At 54.3% G+C, this 18,844-nt stretch overlaps 2 protein-coding genes across 11 annotated transcripts in view; one reads left to right on the top strand and one right to left on the bottom strand.

Annotated features, from left to right (window-relative positions):
• Positions 1-2,062: 2,062 nt before the first annotated feature.
• NR2E3 (nuclear receptor subfamily 2 group E member 3) lies at positions 2,063-6,760 on the top strand. 2 transcript variants are annotated; one of them, XM_032990292.2, is made up of 8 exons: positions 2,063-2,304; positions 3,428-3,578; positions 4,474-4,577; positions 4,672-4,926; positions 5,016-5,197; positions 5,479-5,656; positions 5,733-5,838; positions 5,927-6,760. In XM_032990292.2, exons 1-8 carry the CDS (start codon positions 2,247-2,249, stop codon positions 6,057-6,059), a joined length of 1,167 nt encoding a protein of 388 aa, XP_032846183.1. In that variant the 5' UTR covers positions 2,063-2,246; the 3' UTR covers positions 6,060-6,760. The 2 variants fall into 2 exon arrangements, with proteins under 2 accessions (XP_032846183.1, XP_032846182.1); XM_032990291.2 differs by having other exon boundaries at positions 2,064-2,304; positions 5,425-5,656.
• A 1,899-nt stretch (positions 6,761-8,659) lies between these two features.
• Positions 8,660-18,844, bottom strand: part of MYO9A (myosin IXA) — a 189,781-nt gene continuing 179,596 nt past the window's right edge. For 8 of the 9 annotated variants that reach the window (XM_042803885.1, XM_042803886.1, XM_042803893.1 and 5 more), the window contains 9 exons: positions 17,854-18,046; positions 17,103-17,231; positions 16,639-16,744; positions 16,034-16,165; positions 14,900-15,023; positions 14,028-14,081; positions 11,678-11,880; positions 11,342-11,484; positions 8,660-10,902 (listed from right to left, as the gene is read on the bottom strand). In XM_042803885.1, coding sequence (XP_042659819.1) covers positions 10,421-10,902; positions 11,342-11,484; positions 11,678-11,880; positions 14,028-14,081; positions 14,900-15,023; positions 16,034-16,165; positions 16,639-16,744; positions 17,103-17,231; positions 17,854-18,046 — 1,566 coding nt within the window. In that variant the 3' untranslated portion in view covers positions 8,660-10,420. The remainder of the gene's footprint in view (positions 10,903-11,341; positions 11,485-11,677; positions 11,881-14,027; positions 14,082-14,899; positions 15,024-16,033; positions 16,166-16,638; positions 16,745-17,102; positions 17,232-17,853; positions 18,047-18,844) is intronic. The other variant, XM_042803891.1, reaches the window with a different exon arrangement.

Below are 18,844 nucleotides of genomic sequence, written 5' to 3'. Positions count from 1 at the left end.
GCCAGGACAGCAGTGTCTCCCTGGGTCATCTGATGTCCCCAACTGAGCTGCCCCCCGGCCGGGACGCATCTGTCAGCTCCTCACGGCTGGTGGGATTAGGGCGGCTGGATCCTTGGGGCTGCTCCTGACCACAGGTTTCAAGCCCGTCACCAGCATCTTTGGGTAATTAGTAAATTAGTAATTAAACGCTCTCTGCCTGCTGGGGAGGGGAAGGGGGGCAGATCCCAAGGTTTTAGGCTTGGTAATCCTGTGGCATCTGCCCCGGCGTCTGTCACCGAGCCGAGTCACGACCCCACCGCGGGCTTTAACGTTTGCTCCTTCACCCCCGCCCCACCGCCCGCAGTCCCGGCATTGGGCCTGCTCGGGATGCGCCCCGAAAATGGGCCGGAGCGAGTCCCCTTGGGTGCCTGGGTTGGGTGCTCACGGGGTGCTCAGCACCAGGAGGGGATGGGGTGCTGCTCCATGCGGACCCCACCCTGGGGACAGCTCCCAGGTGGGCGTAGTGGAGAAACAAGGCGGGAAACCGTATTTTTGTAATTACTGTCTTTCCTGGGCATGCTGATGATTGGCCAGCAGCAGATGGTTGGCCCAGCTAATCCCCCTCCCAAATCCCTGCTCTGGAGCTGGTTTTTACCCGACGGTGAGGAGGGGACAGGCAAATTAGCCGACTTGGTGTGTATCGCCATGCTGGCCACTCCCCAGCATCCCCCGGCACCGGGCACCCAGGTCCCAGTGTCACCCACGGGTGGGCTGGCACCCTGGGGTGCGGGTGCTCCCAGCGCCCCCAGATCAGGCGCCAAAGGGGTTGTTTCCCCCAGGGGTGAAGCTCTGCTGAAGGGTCTGAAGGCACCTAAGCTGCAGGCAAGGGACGGCCAGGGCGAGGTGACAGCTTGCTCCTGCCGCATTAGCCCAGCGTCATAATTCTGCTGAGGGAGGAGGACGGCCGCTGCCGCAGATGGTGGCTGTCAGAGATCTGGGTCAGGGTGGGGGGCTGCTGTGGGGTGGGGGGCTGTGGGGTGGGATGGGGCACCCTGGGGGAGACGGGGGGTGTCCCCGGGGGGCGGGTGGTGCAATGCTGCGGGCAGGGGCGATGGAGCCGCGCTGCGGGCAGGCAGAACGGAGCCACGCAGCAGGCAAGATGCTGGAGGGGCGATCCCCTGTCCCCAGATCCCACTGGTGTCACCACCACCAACCCTCAGCGGGGACAACTCCGCCAGGGCCACAGACATCAGCAACACCCCCCGGGGCTGCAGGATGAGCCATCCACCCCCCTCCTCCCCCGGGGAGGGACACAAGGGGCTGGGGACCCCCTGTCACAGCCTGGCCCATCCCTGGGGACAGCTCAGGCCGGGTGACGGTGGCCACCCACCATCCCCCTGAGCCGGGCAAGGGGGGTTTAGTGGCTAAAGCCCTCAAATCCCAAATTGTGCTGCCCTGTCATGGCAAGGGTTTAGTGGCGGTTGCGTAACCCCGGGGGCCACCTGGCCCCCACCCGCTGCGGTGTCAGCAGCCCCAGCCCAACGTCCCCAGGGGCCCCCACGTCCCCCCTGGGACGGGAACATGAAGCATGGAGAGGCCCCACTGAGCATCTCCCCTCCCCTTGCCATCAGGGCTGGTAATTAATTACTTGGGGGCGGGGAAATTACCCCCCTTAATTATCATTTTTCGTTATTCCCCTCTAACCGCCTTAGCATAGGGTTTATGAGCTTATAGGACCCAGTGGGTCCCAAGGTGGGGGGATATATATGGGGGTCCCTACACCAAGCCCCATCTCCCACCCCTGCCACAATCTCAGCAATGCTGGGGGGGGTGTGTGTGTGTTACAGGCGGTGGCAGGGTGACACCCCCCACAGCGGCCTGCAGTGGCACGCACGGAGGCGGGGGGAGGCTTGGGTGTCACGGGGTTTAGGGTTACAGGGCTGGGGCTCAGCACCTTTTTAATTCTTCATCGCGTGGCTGATTGATCCCCCCCATCCCCCCCCGCGCCCCCCCCCCCCCCCCCCCCCCCCCCCCCCCCCCCCCCCCCCCCCCCCCCGGCCTTGCGCAGACACTAAAGATTAAGAGGGTGACAAAGAGGCGGCTGCTTACACAGCGCCCACCACTAAGCTGCCTTGAAGAGAGTAAGGCAAGAGCCCCGCTGCCTGCAGAGCTGCCGGAGCACCCACCACCTCACCAGACCCCGGGGCACCCACCGCGGTGGAACCGGAGGGAGGGGAGAGGGAGAGGTTGGGAACGTCGGGTACGGGATGGCTGCGTCACCGGCGGGGTCGGTGGTGAGCGCCGGGCTGGATGATAGCCCCACGGGTAAGAGTGGTGTTCTGCTTGAGTGGGTGCGACACGGCGGGACCGCGGTCGCCGGTGGGGTCTTTCTCTGGGATGGCTGGGTCCCCGTTGCGGTCATTCTCCAAGATGCTTGGGGGTCCTCGTTACGGTTCTTCTCTGGGATACGCTGGGTCCCCATCGTGGTCCACCTCCAAGATGCCTGGGGTCCCCCACTGTAGTTTTTCTCCAAGATGCCCAGGGTCCCCATCACAGTTCTCCAAGATGTCCGAGGTCCCCAACATGGCCTTCTCCTGGATGCCTTTGGTCCCCATCATGGTCCTTCTCCAAGACACTTGGGGGGTCCCTATCATGGTCCTTCTTCAAGATGCCCAGGGTCCCCATTACAGTCCTTCTCTAGAATGGCTGGGGTCCCCGTTGTGGTCCATCACCGAGACACCCAACATACCTATCTTGGTTCTTCCCTGGGATGTTAGGGGTCTCCATCATGGTCCTTCTCCTGGAAGCCCAGGGTCCCCACTGTGGTCCTTATCCATGATACCTGGGGTCCCCCTCGTGGTCCTTCTCTGGGATGCTTGGGGTCCTCAGCTATCATCCTTCTCCAAGATGCTGGGGGTCCCCATCGTGGTCCTTCTCTGGACTGGGATGGCTGTAGTCCCCAACCCTCTCCTGGATGCCTTTGGTCCCCGGCCCCTCTCCAGGGTCTCTGCGCTGCCCTGCTGTGACCCTTCTCTGGGATGCCCACGGCCCCTTGCTGGGATGCCCTGTGTCCCCAGCCATGGCCCTTCTACAGGACACCTGAGGTCGCTGGTTGTGGCTTTGTGCTGGGATGCCCAGAGTCCCTTCACTTAGATGCCTGGTGTCCCCATCCCTAGGCACACCATTTCATTCCCCCCCTTTTTTTTTTTAAAGTCCTGTGAGAGCTCAGCCTGCCGCATTCTGGGTGCTGAAGCATGGGGAGATGCTGAACCCCATGTGCGATCCCTGGAGTCCCTGAGGTGTCCCCACTCATGTCCCTGGGCTGGACCAGTGGAGGTGGGAGCCATCCCGTCACCAGGATGCTGGGGGGCATCGGGGACTGGCAGGAGGGTTGAGGGAACTGGGGGTGTCCCGCGTCACCCTGAATGTGATGACCCCACTCTTGCAGGGCTGAGCCCAGCCCCTGGCAAGGCGCTGAGCCCCGTGCTGCTGTGCAAGGTGTGCGGGGACACCAGCAGCGGGAAGCACTACGGCATCTACGCCTGCAACGGCTGCAGCGGCTTCTTCAAGCGCAGCGTCCGCAGGAAGCTCATCTACAGGTGGGGATGGGGGGGTGGTGGAGGTCGCCTGGGGGCAGGGAGTTGGGGGGACGGGCAGCCAGCAGGGCAGAGACCTTGGGGATGGACACCCAGTGGTGCAGGGAGTGGGGGGACTGGGAGTCAGTGGGGCAGGGACCTTGGGGATGGGCATCCAGAGGGTCAGGGACTAGGGGCACAGGTACCCCTAGTGGTGTGGGGTCCCACAGGATGGACACCCAGCAGGGCAAGGACCCAGGGGATGGGCACCCAGTGGGACAGGGACACAGCAGGACAGGGACGAGGGAGACAGGCACCCAATGGTGGAGGTACCAGGGGGACATGAGTCCAGTGGGCAAGGGACCCAGGGGATGGGCACCCAGAGGGGCAAGGACCAGGTGGAAAAGACACCCAGTGGGACAGGGACCGGGGGACAGGCACCCAGCAGGACAGGGACCCCAGGGGAGTAGACACCCAGCGGGACAGGGATCTTGGAGATGGACATCCAATAGGGCAGGGACTAGAGGGAGACAGGGGGACCCCACGGGATGGACACCCAGCAGGGCAGGGACCCCAGGGCATGGGCAGTGAGTGGGGCAGGGACCCAGTGGGACTTGAACCCAGCAGGGCAGGGACCAGGGGAAAGGCACCCGCTGGGGCAGGGACCTGGGGGGGGTCCAGGGCACCCTCATGGGGCCAGGACAGCCATCGAGGCAGGGTATTCACTGGGACAGGGCACCCGCTGGGGTCTGGGTGCCCATCGGGGTGGGGGACCCGCTGAGGGGGGGGACGAGACAGCCAAAAGGAACAAAGCACCCCCAGGACGTGGCACTCATGGGGGTGGGACACCCCTTGGGGACAGGATCGGGGACAGGGGCCACCCCAGGGGCTGCAGCCGGGTGCCACCTCTCCCCCATAGGTGCCAGGCGGGGACAGGGCTGTGCCCAGTGGACAAGGCGCACCGCAACCAGTGCCAGGCCTGCCGGCTCAAGAAGTGCCTGCAAGCCGGCATGAACAAGGACGGTGAGAGGGGTCGGGGGGGGGGGGACACACACGGTGACGGGTGGTGGGAGGTGACAGCGGGGTGGCCGGCGCTGATGTCACTTTGTCCCCGCAGCCGTGCAGAACGAACGCCAACCCCGCAGCACGGCCCAGGTCCGGCTGGACAGCATCGAGCTGGACACCGAGCTGGCCCCGGAACACGTGGCCACCACCCGGGAGGTTCCCCCCACCCCCTGCCCAGCTCCCCGTGGCCCCGGTGCCACCGTCGCCGTCACCCCGGGTCCCCGAGCGCCCACGCCGCCCACCAACCATCGCTTCATGGCCAGCCTGATGACGGCTGAGACCTGTGCCAAGCTGGAGCCCGAGGACGGTGAGTGGCCCTTGGTGGGGAGGAGATGGGCAGGGGGGCTGTCCCCACGGTGGGGTGAACCACCGAGTGTCCCCTTTCTGTCCCTGCAGCCGATGAGACGGTGGACGTGACGGGCAGCGAGCCAGAGCGGGTGGCCGGCGAGTACCAGGTGGCACCCTACCCGGTGGCCAGCCCTGAAAACGTCTACGAGACCTCGGCGCGTCTCCTCTTCATGGCCGTGAAATGGGCCAAAAACCTGCCCGTCTTCTCCAACCTGCCCTTCCGCGACCAGGTGGGGTTGGGGACACCCATGGGGCATCGGGGACCCCCTTAGAGGGCAACAGGGACCCCAAAGGCAACCAGTGGGAGGGGCACGGCTGGAACATCCCCACAACATTCACTGCAGGGTCTTGGGGTCCCCACCCCCAGGTGATGTTAAACGGCCCAACCAACCCCGGTGGCTGCAGGTGGCTTCGGGGGCGACGAGGGTTTTGGGGCTCTTTCCCCGCCTCTCCTCAGGTGATCCTGCTGGAGGAAGCGTGGAGCGAGCTCTTCCTGCTCTGTGCCATCCAGTGGTCCATGCCCCTGGAGAGCTGCCCGCTGCTGGCTGTCCCCGAGCCAGCCCCCGGCAAGCTGCTGCCGGCCGCCCTGGACGTCCGGGTGCTGCAGGAGACCCTTGGCCGCTTCAAGGCGTTGGCCGTCGACCCCACCGAATTCGCCTGCATGAAGGCCGTGGTGCTCTTCAAACCAGGTGAGGGGGCCCCACCAGCACCTGGCCCACCCCCGTGTCCCCACCCCGCCCTGTCACCCACCCTTGTCCCCCGCAGAGACCCGCGGCCTGAAGGACCCCGAGCAGGTGGAGAACTTGCAGGATCAGTCACAAGTGATGCTGGGCCAGCACAACCGTTCTCACTACCCCGGGCAACCCGTCAGGTACCGCTGTCCCCACATCCCCATGGGGGGTGACACCAGGGTGGGGACACCCAGCCATGGCCACCACTCTGCCCCCCCCCCCCCCCAGGTTTGGGAAGCTGCTGCTGCTCCTCCCGGCGCTGCGCTTCATCTCCTCCGAGCGCGTGGAGCTGCTCTTCTTCCGCCGGACCATCGGCAACACCCCCATGGAGAAGCTGCTGTGCGACATGTTCAAGAACTGAACCCCCCTGCCCCGATGTCACCTGGCTTGTTTGGCACCTTGCATTGGCACCTTGTCACCCCCCCACCCCCCCCACCCCCCCCCCAGCTCTCCTAGCCCCGGGATGCTGCAGGGTGTGAAGGTGCCCACGGTCCCGTCTCCAGGGTGGTGGCCGGGACTATGGGACGCTGCTGGCAGCTGGGACACGGGACCAGCTTCACTGGGGACACTGGTGGCAGGGGGATGTCCCCACGCGAGTGCCAGACGCACCTTATTGGGGTGGGTGCCTCAATCCCAAACAGTGGAGGAACCCACGGACCCAGGCAAGGGGCCCCGGCACCCGTGGGGGACCCACTGCCACCCAGGGGTGACACCAGCCTGGGGGGTGACACTGGCCACAGGGGCTTTGGCCACCCTGGGGTTGACACTGGCCCAGGGGTGATGCTGCCAGCCTGGGGGTGACATTGGCTGGAAGGGTGACACTGGCCTGGGGTGGGGGGGGGGGGGGTGTGACGCCATCCTGGGGCTGGGGGCCCCCCGCAGCCGCAATCACTGCCCCTCACTCGCAGGCCCTGCCCCCCCCCCCCCCCCCATGACTTCAGCTCCGTGATCCCGGGGGACGCGCAGTGACAGACCCTTGTCCCCGGGTCCCGAGGGGCTCCCGCTCTCCCCCCACCCTCCGGCCCCCCAGTTTTATACTCCAAATAAAGAGGGCTTTTGCAGCCAGCCTCCTCACGGCGCTGACTCGGGGTCCCCATCCTTGGATGGGGGGGGGGGCAGCAGGGGGGCAGCAGCTGAATATTAATAATCTGAATATAAACAAATAAGATAAATAATCTGAATATAAATAATCGAAATAAATTGAAAATAAATTATCTGAATAGAAGTAAATTGAAATTAAATGATCCGAATAGAAATAGCATAAATATAAGTAAAATGAATATAATCGGAATGAAATAAAATTAATAGAAATAATGTGAATATAAATAAAATGAAAATAATCTGAATAGAAATAAATTGAAAATAAATTATCTAAATATAAATTATCTGAGTTAATAGAAATAATCTGAACATAATCTGAATATAAATAAAATGAAAATAGATAATCTGAATATAAATAGATTGAAAAGAATCTGAATAGAAATAATCTGAATAGAAGTAATCTGTAGATAAATAAAATGAATTAAATAATCTGAATGAAATGATCTGCACAGCAGTGAGCTGGAAGCACGGCCTCACGACCCCAGGGAGCCCCCGTTACCCCCCCCCCCCCCAGCATCAAACACAGCACCCAGCGCCAGGCGCTCCTCGTTACAGCTCTTTAATTAGCGGGGGGTCGGGGGGGTTGCCAAGCCGCTTTGTACAGCCATGGGGAAGGTCTGAGGAAAAAGCCACAACTTGCACTTTATACACACCACGGTCTGATGGCAGAAATAAAAACACCCCCCCAAACCCCTGCGAACCTGGCAGTAATTTGGGGGGGTTGACAAGCGGCAGCGTCCCCCGGCTGCGGGGCACCAGAAATTCTTCGCCTTTGTAGAATTACACTTTTATTTCTCTTTTTTTTTTTTTTTTTTTTTTTTTTTTTCTCCTTTTTTAAACAATTTCTAGCGCGGCTGACACAGGATAATATATCCTTTTACAATACAGACTTTGTTTTTAATTTACACGCAGCAGACTTATAAATTACTTAAAAAAATTTCCATTAAAAACAATAATAATTAACAGCACGCAGCCCCTCTCCTTTCCAGTAGTAAGTACATTCATGCCGCTCCAGAAACCCCCTTGTTTTGCCCCAAAATGGGGCCCTTTGCCCGAGGGGGGGCCGGGGGACGCGCCAGCTGGGGGGCCTGGACCACCCCGACCCCCTGATCCCCGGGGGCCCAGCGCTGACGGCTACCTTACCTCCTGCCTGCATCTTACACATATATATGTATATATTTCTTTTGTATATTTTTTCTTTATATATATACACACACAAATATATTATATATATAAAGAAATATATTTCTGTATATATTCTATATATATTGTATACATTTATATATAGAGAGAAAATATATAAACATATATTCTTTATATATGAACTATATATTTCTTTATACAGAGAGAAATATACTCTCTATATAAAGAAATAGACACCTATATATTTCTTTATACATATAGAAGAAATACATTAAAATATATATAAAGATATTCTTTATATATAGTATATATTTATTTTATATATATTTCTTCATATAGAAATATATAAAGAAATATATATTCTTTATACATGGTGTATTTCTTATATATGACTTTATATATATAAAGATATAAAGGAATATGTATTCTTTATATACAGTATATATCTCATATACATTTCTTTATATATACAAATATATAAAGAAATATGTATTTTTATATATAGTATATATAATCTCATATATATTTCTTTATATATAAAAATACATGTTATATATAAAAGAAATATGAAATATATAAAGAAACATGTATTCTTTATATATTTTTATTTATACAGAGAATATATTCTTTTTTATATATTTTCTTTATATATAGAATATATATTCTTTTAAATATATTTTCTTTGTATATATAAAATATATATATATATAAGGGAAATATATATCTCTCAAGAGAAATACACATATATATATATTTGGAGGCGCTGCCTAAGCCGGATCCACCCTCCCCGCTGCTCTCATGCCGCAAGGGTGAGAAAGCAGAGGATGAGGATGAGGAGGGTGCCCTTCCACCCCCCCCCCCCCCCCAAGCCCGGCCACTCTGAGGGCAATTCCTGGTGTTTTAGCTAAAGAGGCTCGAAAATGGCTGGTTTTGGCGTGGAGCGCCAGGGCTGCTCCTGCTCATTTCCAGCTCCGGGGAGGTTTCGGGCGGCTGCCCAGGAGCTTTCACCTCCGTGGCCACCACCCGCCTTCCCAGCGCATCCCGGGCCCGTCCCAAAATCCCGGTTTTCCCCCGGGGGACGGTGAAATCCCGCTGTACCCCGTGGGTGGGGGGTGACTGACTCGGGCCGGCTCCGCTCCCGGGACGCGGCACCACGGCGGATGCTGCTCCTGCGCCCCTGCTCTCCCTGCGGCACCTATCGCCTTCCCCCGTTGGAAAAAAAAAAAAAAAAAGAAGTTTAAGAAAAACAATAAAAAATTTAAAACCATAAAATAAAATAAAAATAAACCCCCTAAATAAATAAACCATCCCCTGAAAGAAACGGCCTTTTGGGCAGGGGGAGAGGGGTCCAAAGGGCGGCTCGGCTAAACCCAGGGATGCTCAGGAAAACACAAAATGCTTCGGAAAACTCATTTTTTTCCAGTATTTCCCGCCTTTTTGGTGGTGTTTTGGAAGAGGATGAGGCTCAACCTGCAACGCCCAACCCATCTGAAAGGACGGATCCAGCCCTTATTAATCTAATTAGCGCCCCAGGGCTCCTAATTTCACCTTTCCAGAGGTTTTCCAGTACCCAGAGCTTCTCCGGGTGCCACCGAGGGTGAGGGTGACGATGACACAGGAGGGATTAAGAGCCGAGTCGTTAGCGAGTGTTGCTAATTAGTCCTATCATGGGCACTGCTTTGAAATCATGCTGATTACACCTCCAGGGATTTCTTGTTCAAAATAAAACTCAACGTATAGAGCAAGGTGGTAGCGGCAAGTGATGGATGGTGACACCAGTGGTGACACCAGCAGGACGGCTCAGCCCATTGCTTCCCTCCTCCCCGGCCAAAAAATAATAATAATTAAAAAAAAAACCAACCCAACGTTCTGTCTGGGGAAAAATATTAAAAAAAAAAAATATATATATATATATTTACAACAAACTCCAGTAACCGGCATATAAACAAATATAGCTTCAAGTAGTCCTTGATTATTATTATTATTTTTTAATACTGATGGTCTTCAAAAAAAAAAAAAAAAAAGTGGAAAGGTGGTTAGGTCATGTTAAAAAAAAAAAAAAAAAAAAGGTGATTTTTGGCAGATTTTAACGCTTTTCCATGCGCTTGGCGTTGGCGTGGATGAGGTGGTTAAAGCGTGGAGGGCTTGGCTGGCTGGAGCTCAGGGGGCTCCCGCGGGGATTTTTTTTAGGCTTGGTTTTCTCCTACTGACGGGCGACGGCGATTCGGCACGAGGATTTGGCGGCGCGATGCTCCAAGATGGGGGGATGCCCCGAGGGGAAGGGCGCAGGAGCTGGCCAGTGCCCCTCCGTCCCTGGTCCAACCCCCCCCAACACCCCCCCCCCCCAAAACCATTAAGGCCACCGTTAAAACTGTCCCCCCACCGGCCTTTTTAATTAAGAATTCACCCTCCTGGCGCTAACGAGGAAGCCGTGGGGAGCGCGCTCTGGCGTGCGACGCCTCCCCGGGGTGGAGCATCTCAGACCATGAACTCGTTGCTCCCCAGGAGGACAAGGGGTTGGGCGGTGGTGCAGTCGGCCTCGGGGTTCCGCTTGCGTCCCCCCCCCGCCCCCCCGTCGGGGGGCTCTTTGGTTTTCGGGGGGGAAGTTTTCACGCTCTTCAGTTTCTGTTTGCCTTTCTCCGGGTTGAACGTCCCGCGGGTGGTGAATTGAGGCCGGTCCTCAGGATAGCGGAGGGGTCCCACGAAGCCCTCGGGGCTCGCCCGGGTTTCGGGGGGCTCCCCAGGCCCCCCTGCTCGGTAGAAAGGCGATTTGGAGTACATCTGGAAGCGTTTCCGGGGCAGGTGGGGCAAGCAGGAGGTGGACGATTGGGAGGAAGAGGAGGAGGAGACGGAGGCGTCGGCTGGGTCCACCGGGTCTGGCCGCGCCCTGGGGTGCCTTCGCAGCCGGCTCAGCCCCTCCGCCTTGGCGGGGCGCAGAGAGGTAAGTGCTACGCTTCTCTCTAGGAGGGGGGGGAAGGACCACCGGGGGATTAACACCCCGAAAACCACCCGGCACCTCGGTGCCGCTCCCCGGGGACGCACGGCGGCGAGCCAGGCCGTTCCCGGCACCTCACTGGAGGTAGCGCCACCCGGGATGACACAGTGGCACCGGAGGAGCGCTCACCTCCCCCTCAAACCTTGGGTGCTACCACCCACCTCCCCACGTCCACGTGTTTTAACCCTTAACCCCCCCCCTCTTTACACCCATTTAAATTGCCATACATCAAGAGCAGGGAGGAAAAAACAAATAGACCCCCCCCAAGCTATTGAAAAAACTTGAGCAATCCAATCGAGTTGAAAGCGTCCCTGCTCATTGCAAGGGGGTAGGACTGGATGATCTTTGAAAGTCCCTTGCAACCCAAACCGTTCTATGATAAGCCCCAAAACACCTGGATTTACCCGAGCGATCGGAGACGGCTCCTTCGGAGTCAAAGTTCAAATTTTCAGAGCTGTCGGCAGTGCCGATGGAGGCTTCGGACTCGAGGGTTTCGTCGTCGGAGGCACGAGGCTCCAGTGTCAGCATCTCGAACGTCAGCTCCTCCCTGCCAAAACCCAACCCAGTGCCATCGACCCAACGGGACCAGAAAGGTGGGGAGAAGGAAGGGACGCAAGAGATCATGGAGGGATGGAGTCCTCCAAGCCACTCTGAGCAGCACGCCAACCGTACGATGTCAAGCAACATCCACAGGCAGCCTGTAGCTAGGGGACGTGGCTTGAACCCTCGGCCAGACTTACTTTTCCTTCTGCAGGCTCTCGATCTGCTCAGTCAGCACCTTCTCCTCCTGCTGCATGGCCACTTGCTGCTGCTCCGTTACCTCCATCTCCATGGCTTCCTCGCTGCTCATGGTCTCCTCCGGGACATCCGTCACCGAGGGCAAGCGCACGGCAACGGGGGATGTCGGGCTGGGGTAGGCACCACGTCGCACACGTCCTTTGCCCTGAAGAGAGACAACAGCGTCACCACCAGACAAGGTGATTTGCTTTTGCAGACAACTCAGGTGCCAACCACAATGCTCTCCCGAGGAACGAAGACGATGGCCCTGGCCGTTGGTCCTCAGTGCGCTGCTGGTGGTTGCACCCAGGACCCTCAAAAATCTCACCCCAGGCTGGGAGAGGTACCAGGAGGACTCAACACACTGGCGGGGGTGCGGATGAAGGTGGTGGGGATGGTGCTGATGGACTAGTTACCAGGTGATGGACCAGCTGATGGACCAAGTGCAACCTGGACTTCCAAGCAAGCCCAGCTGGTGGCAGGATGAGTTTCCGCAAAGCCCACGGCCCGTGCGATGGGAAGCTTGACCTGCCGGGTGTCCCTGGCTTTGGGTGGGAGCATCACCAGGGCTCTGATTTCAGGGCACCCGGCTCCCGCTGTATCATTAGCTCGTGTCTCGCATCCTTCCCTCACCCACCCTTGGCGTTTCCCGAGCACCGCACGGGTCTCCACTGACTCCTTCGGTAACTCACACCTAATCATGTTGTCCATGCTCTGATCTCATGTACACGTGATCCAGAAACCAAGACCACCTCCAATGGTCCGTTATAAGAAAACAGATGCTAATTTTTGTGTCCACGGTTAAATGGGGAGGTTTACTGCAGCTCTGAAGAACCACCTGGAGTTTTTTTAATATCAAAACCGACACTGAAAAAGGACTCAAATGGGGACAGTACGTATGGAGGAATATTATATATGCCGCTGTTTTAATCTTTTGAGGACCAGCTCTACAGATCTACTCCACGGAGTAGAAGAAAAAGATGGATATTTGGGGATGAAAGACCCCACAGGCATTAAAAAGCTTTTATCTGAACTGTTATCATAACCAGACACATCTCATCTTCTAAATTCAAGATCCTGAACTGACCAGGACTTAGGAGATGTCAACCGGCCTGAGTCATGTCCACCACTTGCTGCCCTCCTCCCGACAACCATCACCCAGGATGAACTGGCATCTCCTTGCAGTTGAAGAACTCGTTGCAATGCAGCTTTTCTCCCCGTAGGGACTTTTTAAACCCTGCAGCTGGGGCATCCCTGGGTCTTCCTGATAACCCATGTGCCCAGAGCAGATTTGCAGGGCAAAAGAGCCCCGCTTTTTTTCCTTTAAAAGTGAGATTTGCTCCATTTTACCCCTTTCAACTTTTAACATCAGAGACCTTTCTTTGGCAGCAAAGCTGCTCTCACGTCCTAGTGTTCTTCTGACGACACTTCCTCACGTGGGCTCCTGAGCTGAAGCACAGCTACCTGAATCCTATTAGCCAAAACCCCGGAGATCCCAAAGATCCCACCAGCTCGTGGACTTAAGCCTCTGCAAAATGGTGTGCTTGCAAAACAGAGGAGCAGAGCTTGAATTTTGTTCTCCATCTCCTGACCCTCGCGGATGCTGAAGCACGGGGAGAAGCAACATGGGCTGAACCTGGTAGGAAGGGAAACAGCCCCACGGGTATCCCCCAAAACCTGCAGGTCCTTTCCTTTCCCGCTGCAGTCTCACTGGGAACTCAAACTCAAGCTGGGATGGAATTGGGGAATACAGGGGGTTGCTGGACCCCTGGCAATTCAAACCTGGCCGTCCTCACCTTGCATGCAAGGTGGTGGTGGTGGTCCTCCTCCAAGAAGGTGGAGGAGACCTTTGGATGCCTCATGGTCTCTGAGGCATCCGAGCTGGGGTTTTTATTCACCATGTCAAGATACAGCAGCACCGCCAAAGCAACTTGATGCTGAAACGCACCCCGAGCGAGCAGAAATTGGGGTGGGAAGGGAAGGGATGAGTCAAGCAAAGCAAAAAGGAGGGAAGCACAGGATGGCGGAAGAAAATAAAGTAGAAAAAAAAAATAAGTAGGAAGGGGGGAAAGGGGTGGAAAGCGGTTTTGCGAGGAGCTGTTTGCAGGGATGGCCGAGCACCGGCCGTCCCGATCTCCTGCTGCCCGAGGGACCTGCGAGAGAAACGGTGGCCCTGAGGAGCAGCGCCCGCCCGGGGACTGGACGGGCAACGTCACGGACAATGGCCGGTGGGACGGGGCTGGAATGAGCGGCGGTGACACACAACGGAGGGACGCGGCGGCTGGCGCAGGGCGCGCTGCAGTTAATACATACCGGGATTGAACTGCGGGTTATGCTCATAAATCTAACTGCAATTAGTACAGGTTTCTGGATTAGAGAGGAGATGAAAAGGAAAGCAGAAGGTTAGAGTGCACATGCCTGTTGCCCCTCCAAAAAACCCGTTTTTGCCATTTTTATCTTGTGTTGGTTTGGTTTTTTTTTTAACCGGGATGAGCAGGGCAGCTCTGAAGCACCAGCCCCACGACCTTGGGCAGCCCCTGCTTGGAATTCATCCCCAAAAAAGCAGGAGCAACGTGTCGCTGAGGACCACAGCAGGCAGGTCCAAGCAGAGGGGCTGCTCGGCTCCTCAGCCCAAGACTGGGACAACCGTGCTGTGCCAAGTCCGTCCCGCTCCCGCAGCCCCACAAGCCAAGCACAGCGTGCATCCACAGCCTGCCGGCCCCCCAGGAAGCATGGAAGCTCAATGAGATGGGTTTGAGGCTCCCAAAAAGGTGGTGCGGGAGCAGGGAGAGCCTTTGGGGGAACTCGTTTTGGCTTCAGATAATGCAACGGAGCATGAAAAAGGATGGTCCAGGTCTCCCATGGGGAGATGTTGAGCTGGTCAACAGAAGGCTTGACTCAACCCAGAACCAAACAAGCTCAAACGAAGGTGGAAACATTGAGCAGGAACGGCTGAGCTGGAGCGACCGCGTTTCCACAGACTGTTCCCACCTCCCTGTGCTTCGATATGACTCCCTGCAAAGGCGAGGAGCCACCACAGGGCTGAGGGGTCCTTGTCCTGAGGGAAATGGCGTGGGAGGTTGTGAGGGGTTTGGGAGGCTGGGATAAGCAGGAGAAGATAAAGTAGGGTTGCTTCAAGGGCAAGGAGAGGACAGGAGGGGACAGAGACAGCTTTGGCATCTCACCATCGATCTGCGGATCAAGGAGAGGCGGCTTTTGGCTTTGTTCTCTGCAAACTCCAGGCTGTTGATGTCTTTGAGACGAGCCTTGTATTTGTTCATCTGCTCAATGATGATTAATTCTACACAACTAAGGGGGGAAAGTAAAAAAAAAAAAAAAAACAAAAGAAGACAAAATGGGAGGATGAAACGATTTCATCTGAGCTGTCTCTGTCTTGTCTGAAGATCTGCCCTGAAGGAAAGGCACAGGGGGAGAAAGCTCCAGCTGCAAACCACAAGGTAGTGGAAATTCCCCTTGAAACAGTGATCAAGGAAATACAAACCTGGGGAAGGCAGGTTGCTTCCAACTCACTTGCACGCAGTAACGCTGCAGCAAGCTTGTTTATCTGAGCTGACGGTTTAATGCTGTCAGGAGTGTGTTTGGGCTAAAAAATAATCCTTTCCACATAATAAAATTAGAGGATGTGCTATGCGAAAGTCTAAGGGAGAAGCTACAGAGAAATCCTGTTGAAGGATGAAAGCTCCTACTAGCTGGGTCTCAAAGCACGTTCTCATCTTCAACAATTTTAATACTTGCTGGAGAAAACCCACCTCTTCCAGAAGCCCAGCCCTTTCCATTACTATCATTGTCTCCATTATCTATTTTTTAATCTATTGAATATGAATCCGTTGAATTTGGGCAAATACTTCACTTTTTCTTTTTAAAACCTTTGCAATTATGTCAAATACCTTCAAGAAATCTAAGTACACATTATTAATATTGCTGCAGATCAAACAAGCTCACCTCCTCAAATAAAACCCACAAAATTAAGTAAGAATAAAGATCTGCTTGCCACAAATGGGATTAACTATAAAACCACGTCAGCACAGGCTCCACCTTTTCCTGCTAAGATGCTGGGCAGGAGCGCAAGTTAATCTGCTCTTGTGGATCCTTCATCGCTTTAAAATCCCCATTGAGCAACCTCTTGAGGATTGAGAGAATATGAAATATCTTCATGAAGATGCATTTAATATGTGTTTATAATTTCCATGCTAAAGCACTCTATTCTCGAGCCATTTGACTGTGCTAAGGGTTATCAAGATACGAGTGGTGACGTGGCAATGGTTATAGAGCTGTATGGTCTAGCACCACAGTCTTACGTGGTGGTTTTACTGATGTCCTGAACGCTCTGCAGAGGATCCGTTGTATCCGGACAGCGGAGGATACAGGGAGCAAAGACGATGGCCAAGGCATTGGCTGACATGCGGTTGGTCTCTTCTTGGAGGGCAATCCTAAAAAAAATAGGGATTAAGAGAGAAGTCAGAGGTGAAGGGACCTCCTCTGCACCTCTTCCACATGGCCACGGATGAACGGAGGAGATGACATTTCTATGGCGAAGTCTAGCTCTGCTAACAAGCACGCTGCTCTGCCCTCATCTTTGCCCTGCTCGATGGAGAAAGCCAAACCTGAAGACATCTCAGGTGTTTCCAAGGCAGGCAAACAACTGGCATTTTCCATCCAAAAAACCTGTCCCTGCAGTGGCGAGGCACCTTGGACCCACGGGCACCATGAACAACCAGAGCACTACGGAGGTTGCTCATCAATACAACCATCCTTTGGAGAAACAGCTCTGGGGCCACCTCCTGGAAGACATGATGGACCTGAAAGCTTTTCCCTTTCTTTTGCCCACCTGCTCTTGGTTTCAGTTATTTTGGTATGAAGGATGCCCCCTCCTGTTGCCTGAAGCTGCCCTGGCCCAACGTACCTCACCAGGTGGAAGATGAGACGTTCCAAGGTGCTGAGATGGGTGCGGGAGAGCTGGTCGATGACCGAATACACTCCCCTCACTGTCTCCTTCCTCTCCTGGAGGCCTGCAGGGAAGGTACCAGCATTTAGAGGCAGCTTCTATTTCTTCCTCCTATTTAAAATGATACCTTCTTAACGCTTACTTACTTTTAATACTTAAATGATGGATCTTCTGGCTAGTGATCTGGGCTGAAATCTGCTGAAGCGCAATGCAAATGCATGCCAGCACAGGTGAGACTGAACTGCCCGTGGCTTTGCACAAAAACCCCCTTATAGCCAAAAAAATCAGACTTTGAAACCAGGAAAATCTAATCTGGCAAAACCAGCTGGTTTGGGCCCAAAGAGTAAATAAAAAGGTCGGCACTAAAAGCGGCCACCATTTCCCTCTGCCAAGGGAAAGGGATAGCGAAGGAGGCGCCTTACCCATTGCCCGCAGAAACTCCTCATACAGCTCAAAGGTCATGAGAGGGTTGGGCAGATCTCGGAGCCACTGCTTGAACACACTGGCGATGACGTGGATGTTATAGTCATCTAAATTCACATTATCAATGTCTGAGTTCAGCAGCACATTGAGGAAAAAGGAAAAAAACAAGAGGCAACAGTCAATATGAAGCCATTAGTGAAGCCAGAGGGTTGGACTAGATGATCTTTAAAGGTCCCTTCCAACCCAAACCATTCTATGACAAGCTACTCCTCTAAGATAGAAAATGTTCACGTGCCACCCCAAAACCACACTGTGTTTAATGGCAAGACATCCAGACCTGATGTCAGCTCCACATGTTGAAATTAGAGAGAAATGCATTTTTCAGGGCAAGTATCCTTAGGTGGGACCAGGATTTCTTTTCTTGCTGGCATCAATTGCTACAGTGTAAGCAAGACAGCGTTTTCCCTCAACTAGAATTAATTTTTCATGTATTGCACCCAAAAAAGGATGAGTCCATGACTTGAGTTTTGGTTGGAGACGTGAAAGCATCACTCGCACAGCCCACTGTTGGGGAAGGCAGGACCACTCCCTTGTTTCACCCCAATGAAGCATCCCATCTTCCTTACATCCAACCTTGCTGTCCCAGAGATTTTTCTACCTATGTGTTTTTTTTGTTTGTTTGTTTGTTTTTTGTTTGTTTGTTTGTTTTGTTTTGTTTTGTTTTTTTTTTTTTCTTTTCCATCCTTTTACCCGTATCAAGTCCTTGCCGCAGCTCCTTGATCTTGTTGGTGGACCCTGATTTTCTGTAAATGCCCTCTGTGTACAGCCCGTGCATTTCAATGTAGTTGATGAGCTTCTCCACCAGCACTGGCACCGCTCGCTCCTCACTGGTCAACCGGGAGAGCTCTACACCGAACTGCCGAGATGAGAGCTCGGGGTCATACTGAAAAGCAAAAGGAAAAAAAAGGGTTTTAAAATCCTTTTAGGAAGCAATGCTGCCGCAGCACTTGGGTCTGACTGCTATTCAGACTTCTTCAGCTGTTCCAGGTGACGTGCAAGTGAGTCTAATGAAGGAGGACGGGACAGCCAGCAATGTACATCTTGCAAAGCTAAATTAGTCTCTGGACCAATTATGACCTGAAGACATAAAAGTTTGGATTTTCTTTCTTTAACCACGCCGCTGTGGTTATATTCTCAGCCTGGCAGAGCCAACGCAGCTGGGCATGATCCTCCACCTTCTGCCTCTCTGGAACCATCTCCAGGGATGATTTCAGTCCCCAGAGAGGATGCACAAAGCAGAACAGGTAAATCTGAGTCTCAGGTACTTACATCACCTTGCAGCATTGGCAATTACAAAATGTCTGTGAACAAACATGATGCCAAACTAAAAGCATGAAAAAACCCATCTACATCTGCCAGGAAAGACCCTTTTGCTGGCTGCAAAAGCTCACTGGAGATTTGCTATCTAGCAAATTCAAATGTGAACAAAGTCCTCCCGCACAGAAGATTCTGGGTTGGAAAAGCCAAAAGACCCAGTAAAATTTTGACACAAATGTCCAGCCCCAGCAAAAGGAACATGAAATGGCACATGCTGCAACCCAGTCATCAGCAAGATGGTGGTAACCATGTCCCAAGTCACAGGTCCCCCTATAACCACTTCTGCATCTTTGTTTTTCCCATTCAGTGTCATCCTTTCATTGATCTTCTCAACCTTATGAGATGGTGAGGGGAAGACGCTCAT

The sequence above is a fragment of the Tyto alba genome, unplaced genomic scaffold (assembly GCF_018691265.1).
Source record: "Tyto alba isolate M040663 unplaced genomic scaffold, T.alba_DEE_v4.0 Super-Scaffold_41, whole genome shotgun sequence".
NCBI classification, from domain to species: Eukaryota; Metazoa; Chordata; class Aves; order Strigiformes; family Tytonidae; genus Tyto; species Tyto alba.
This window is presented reverse-complemented; position numbering and strand designations above follow the sequence as displayed.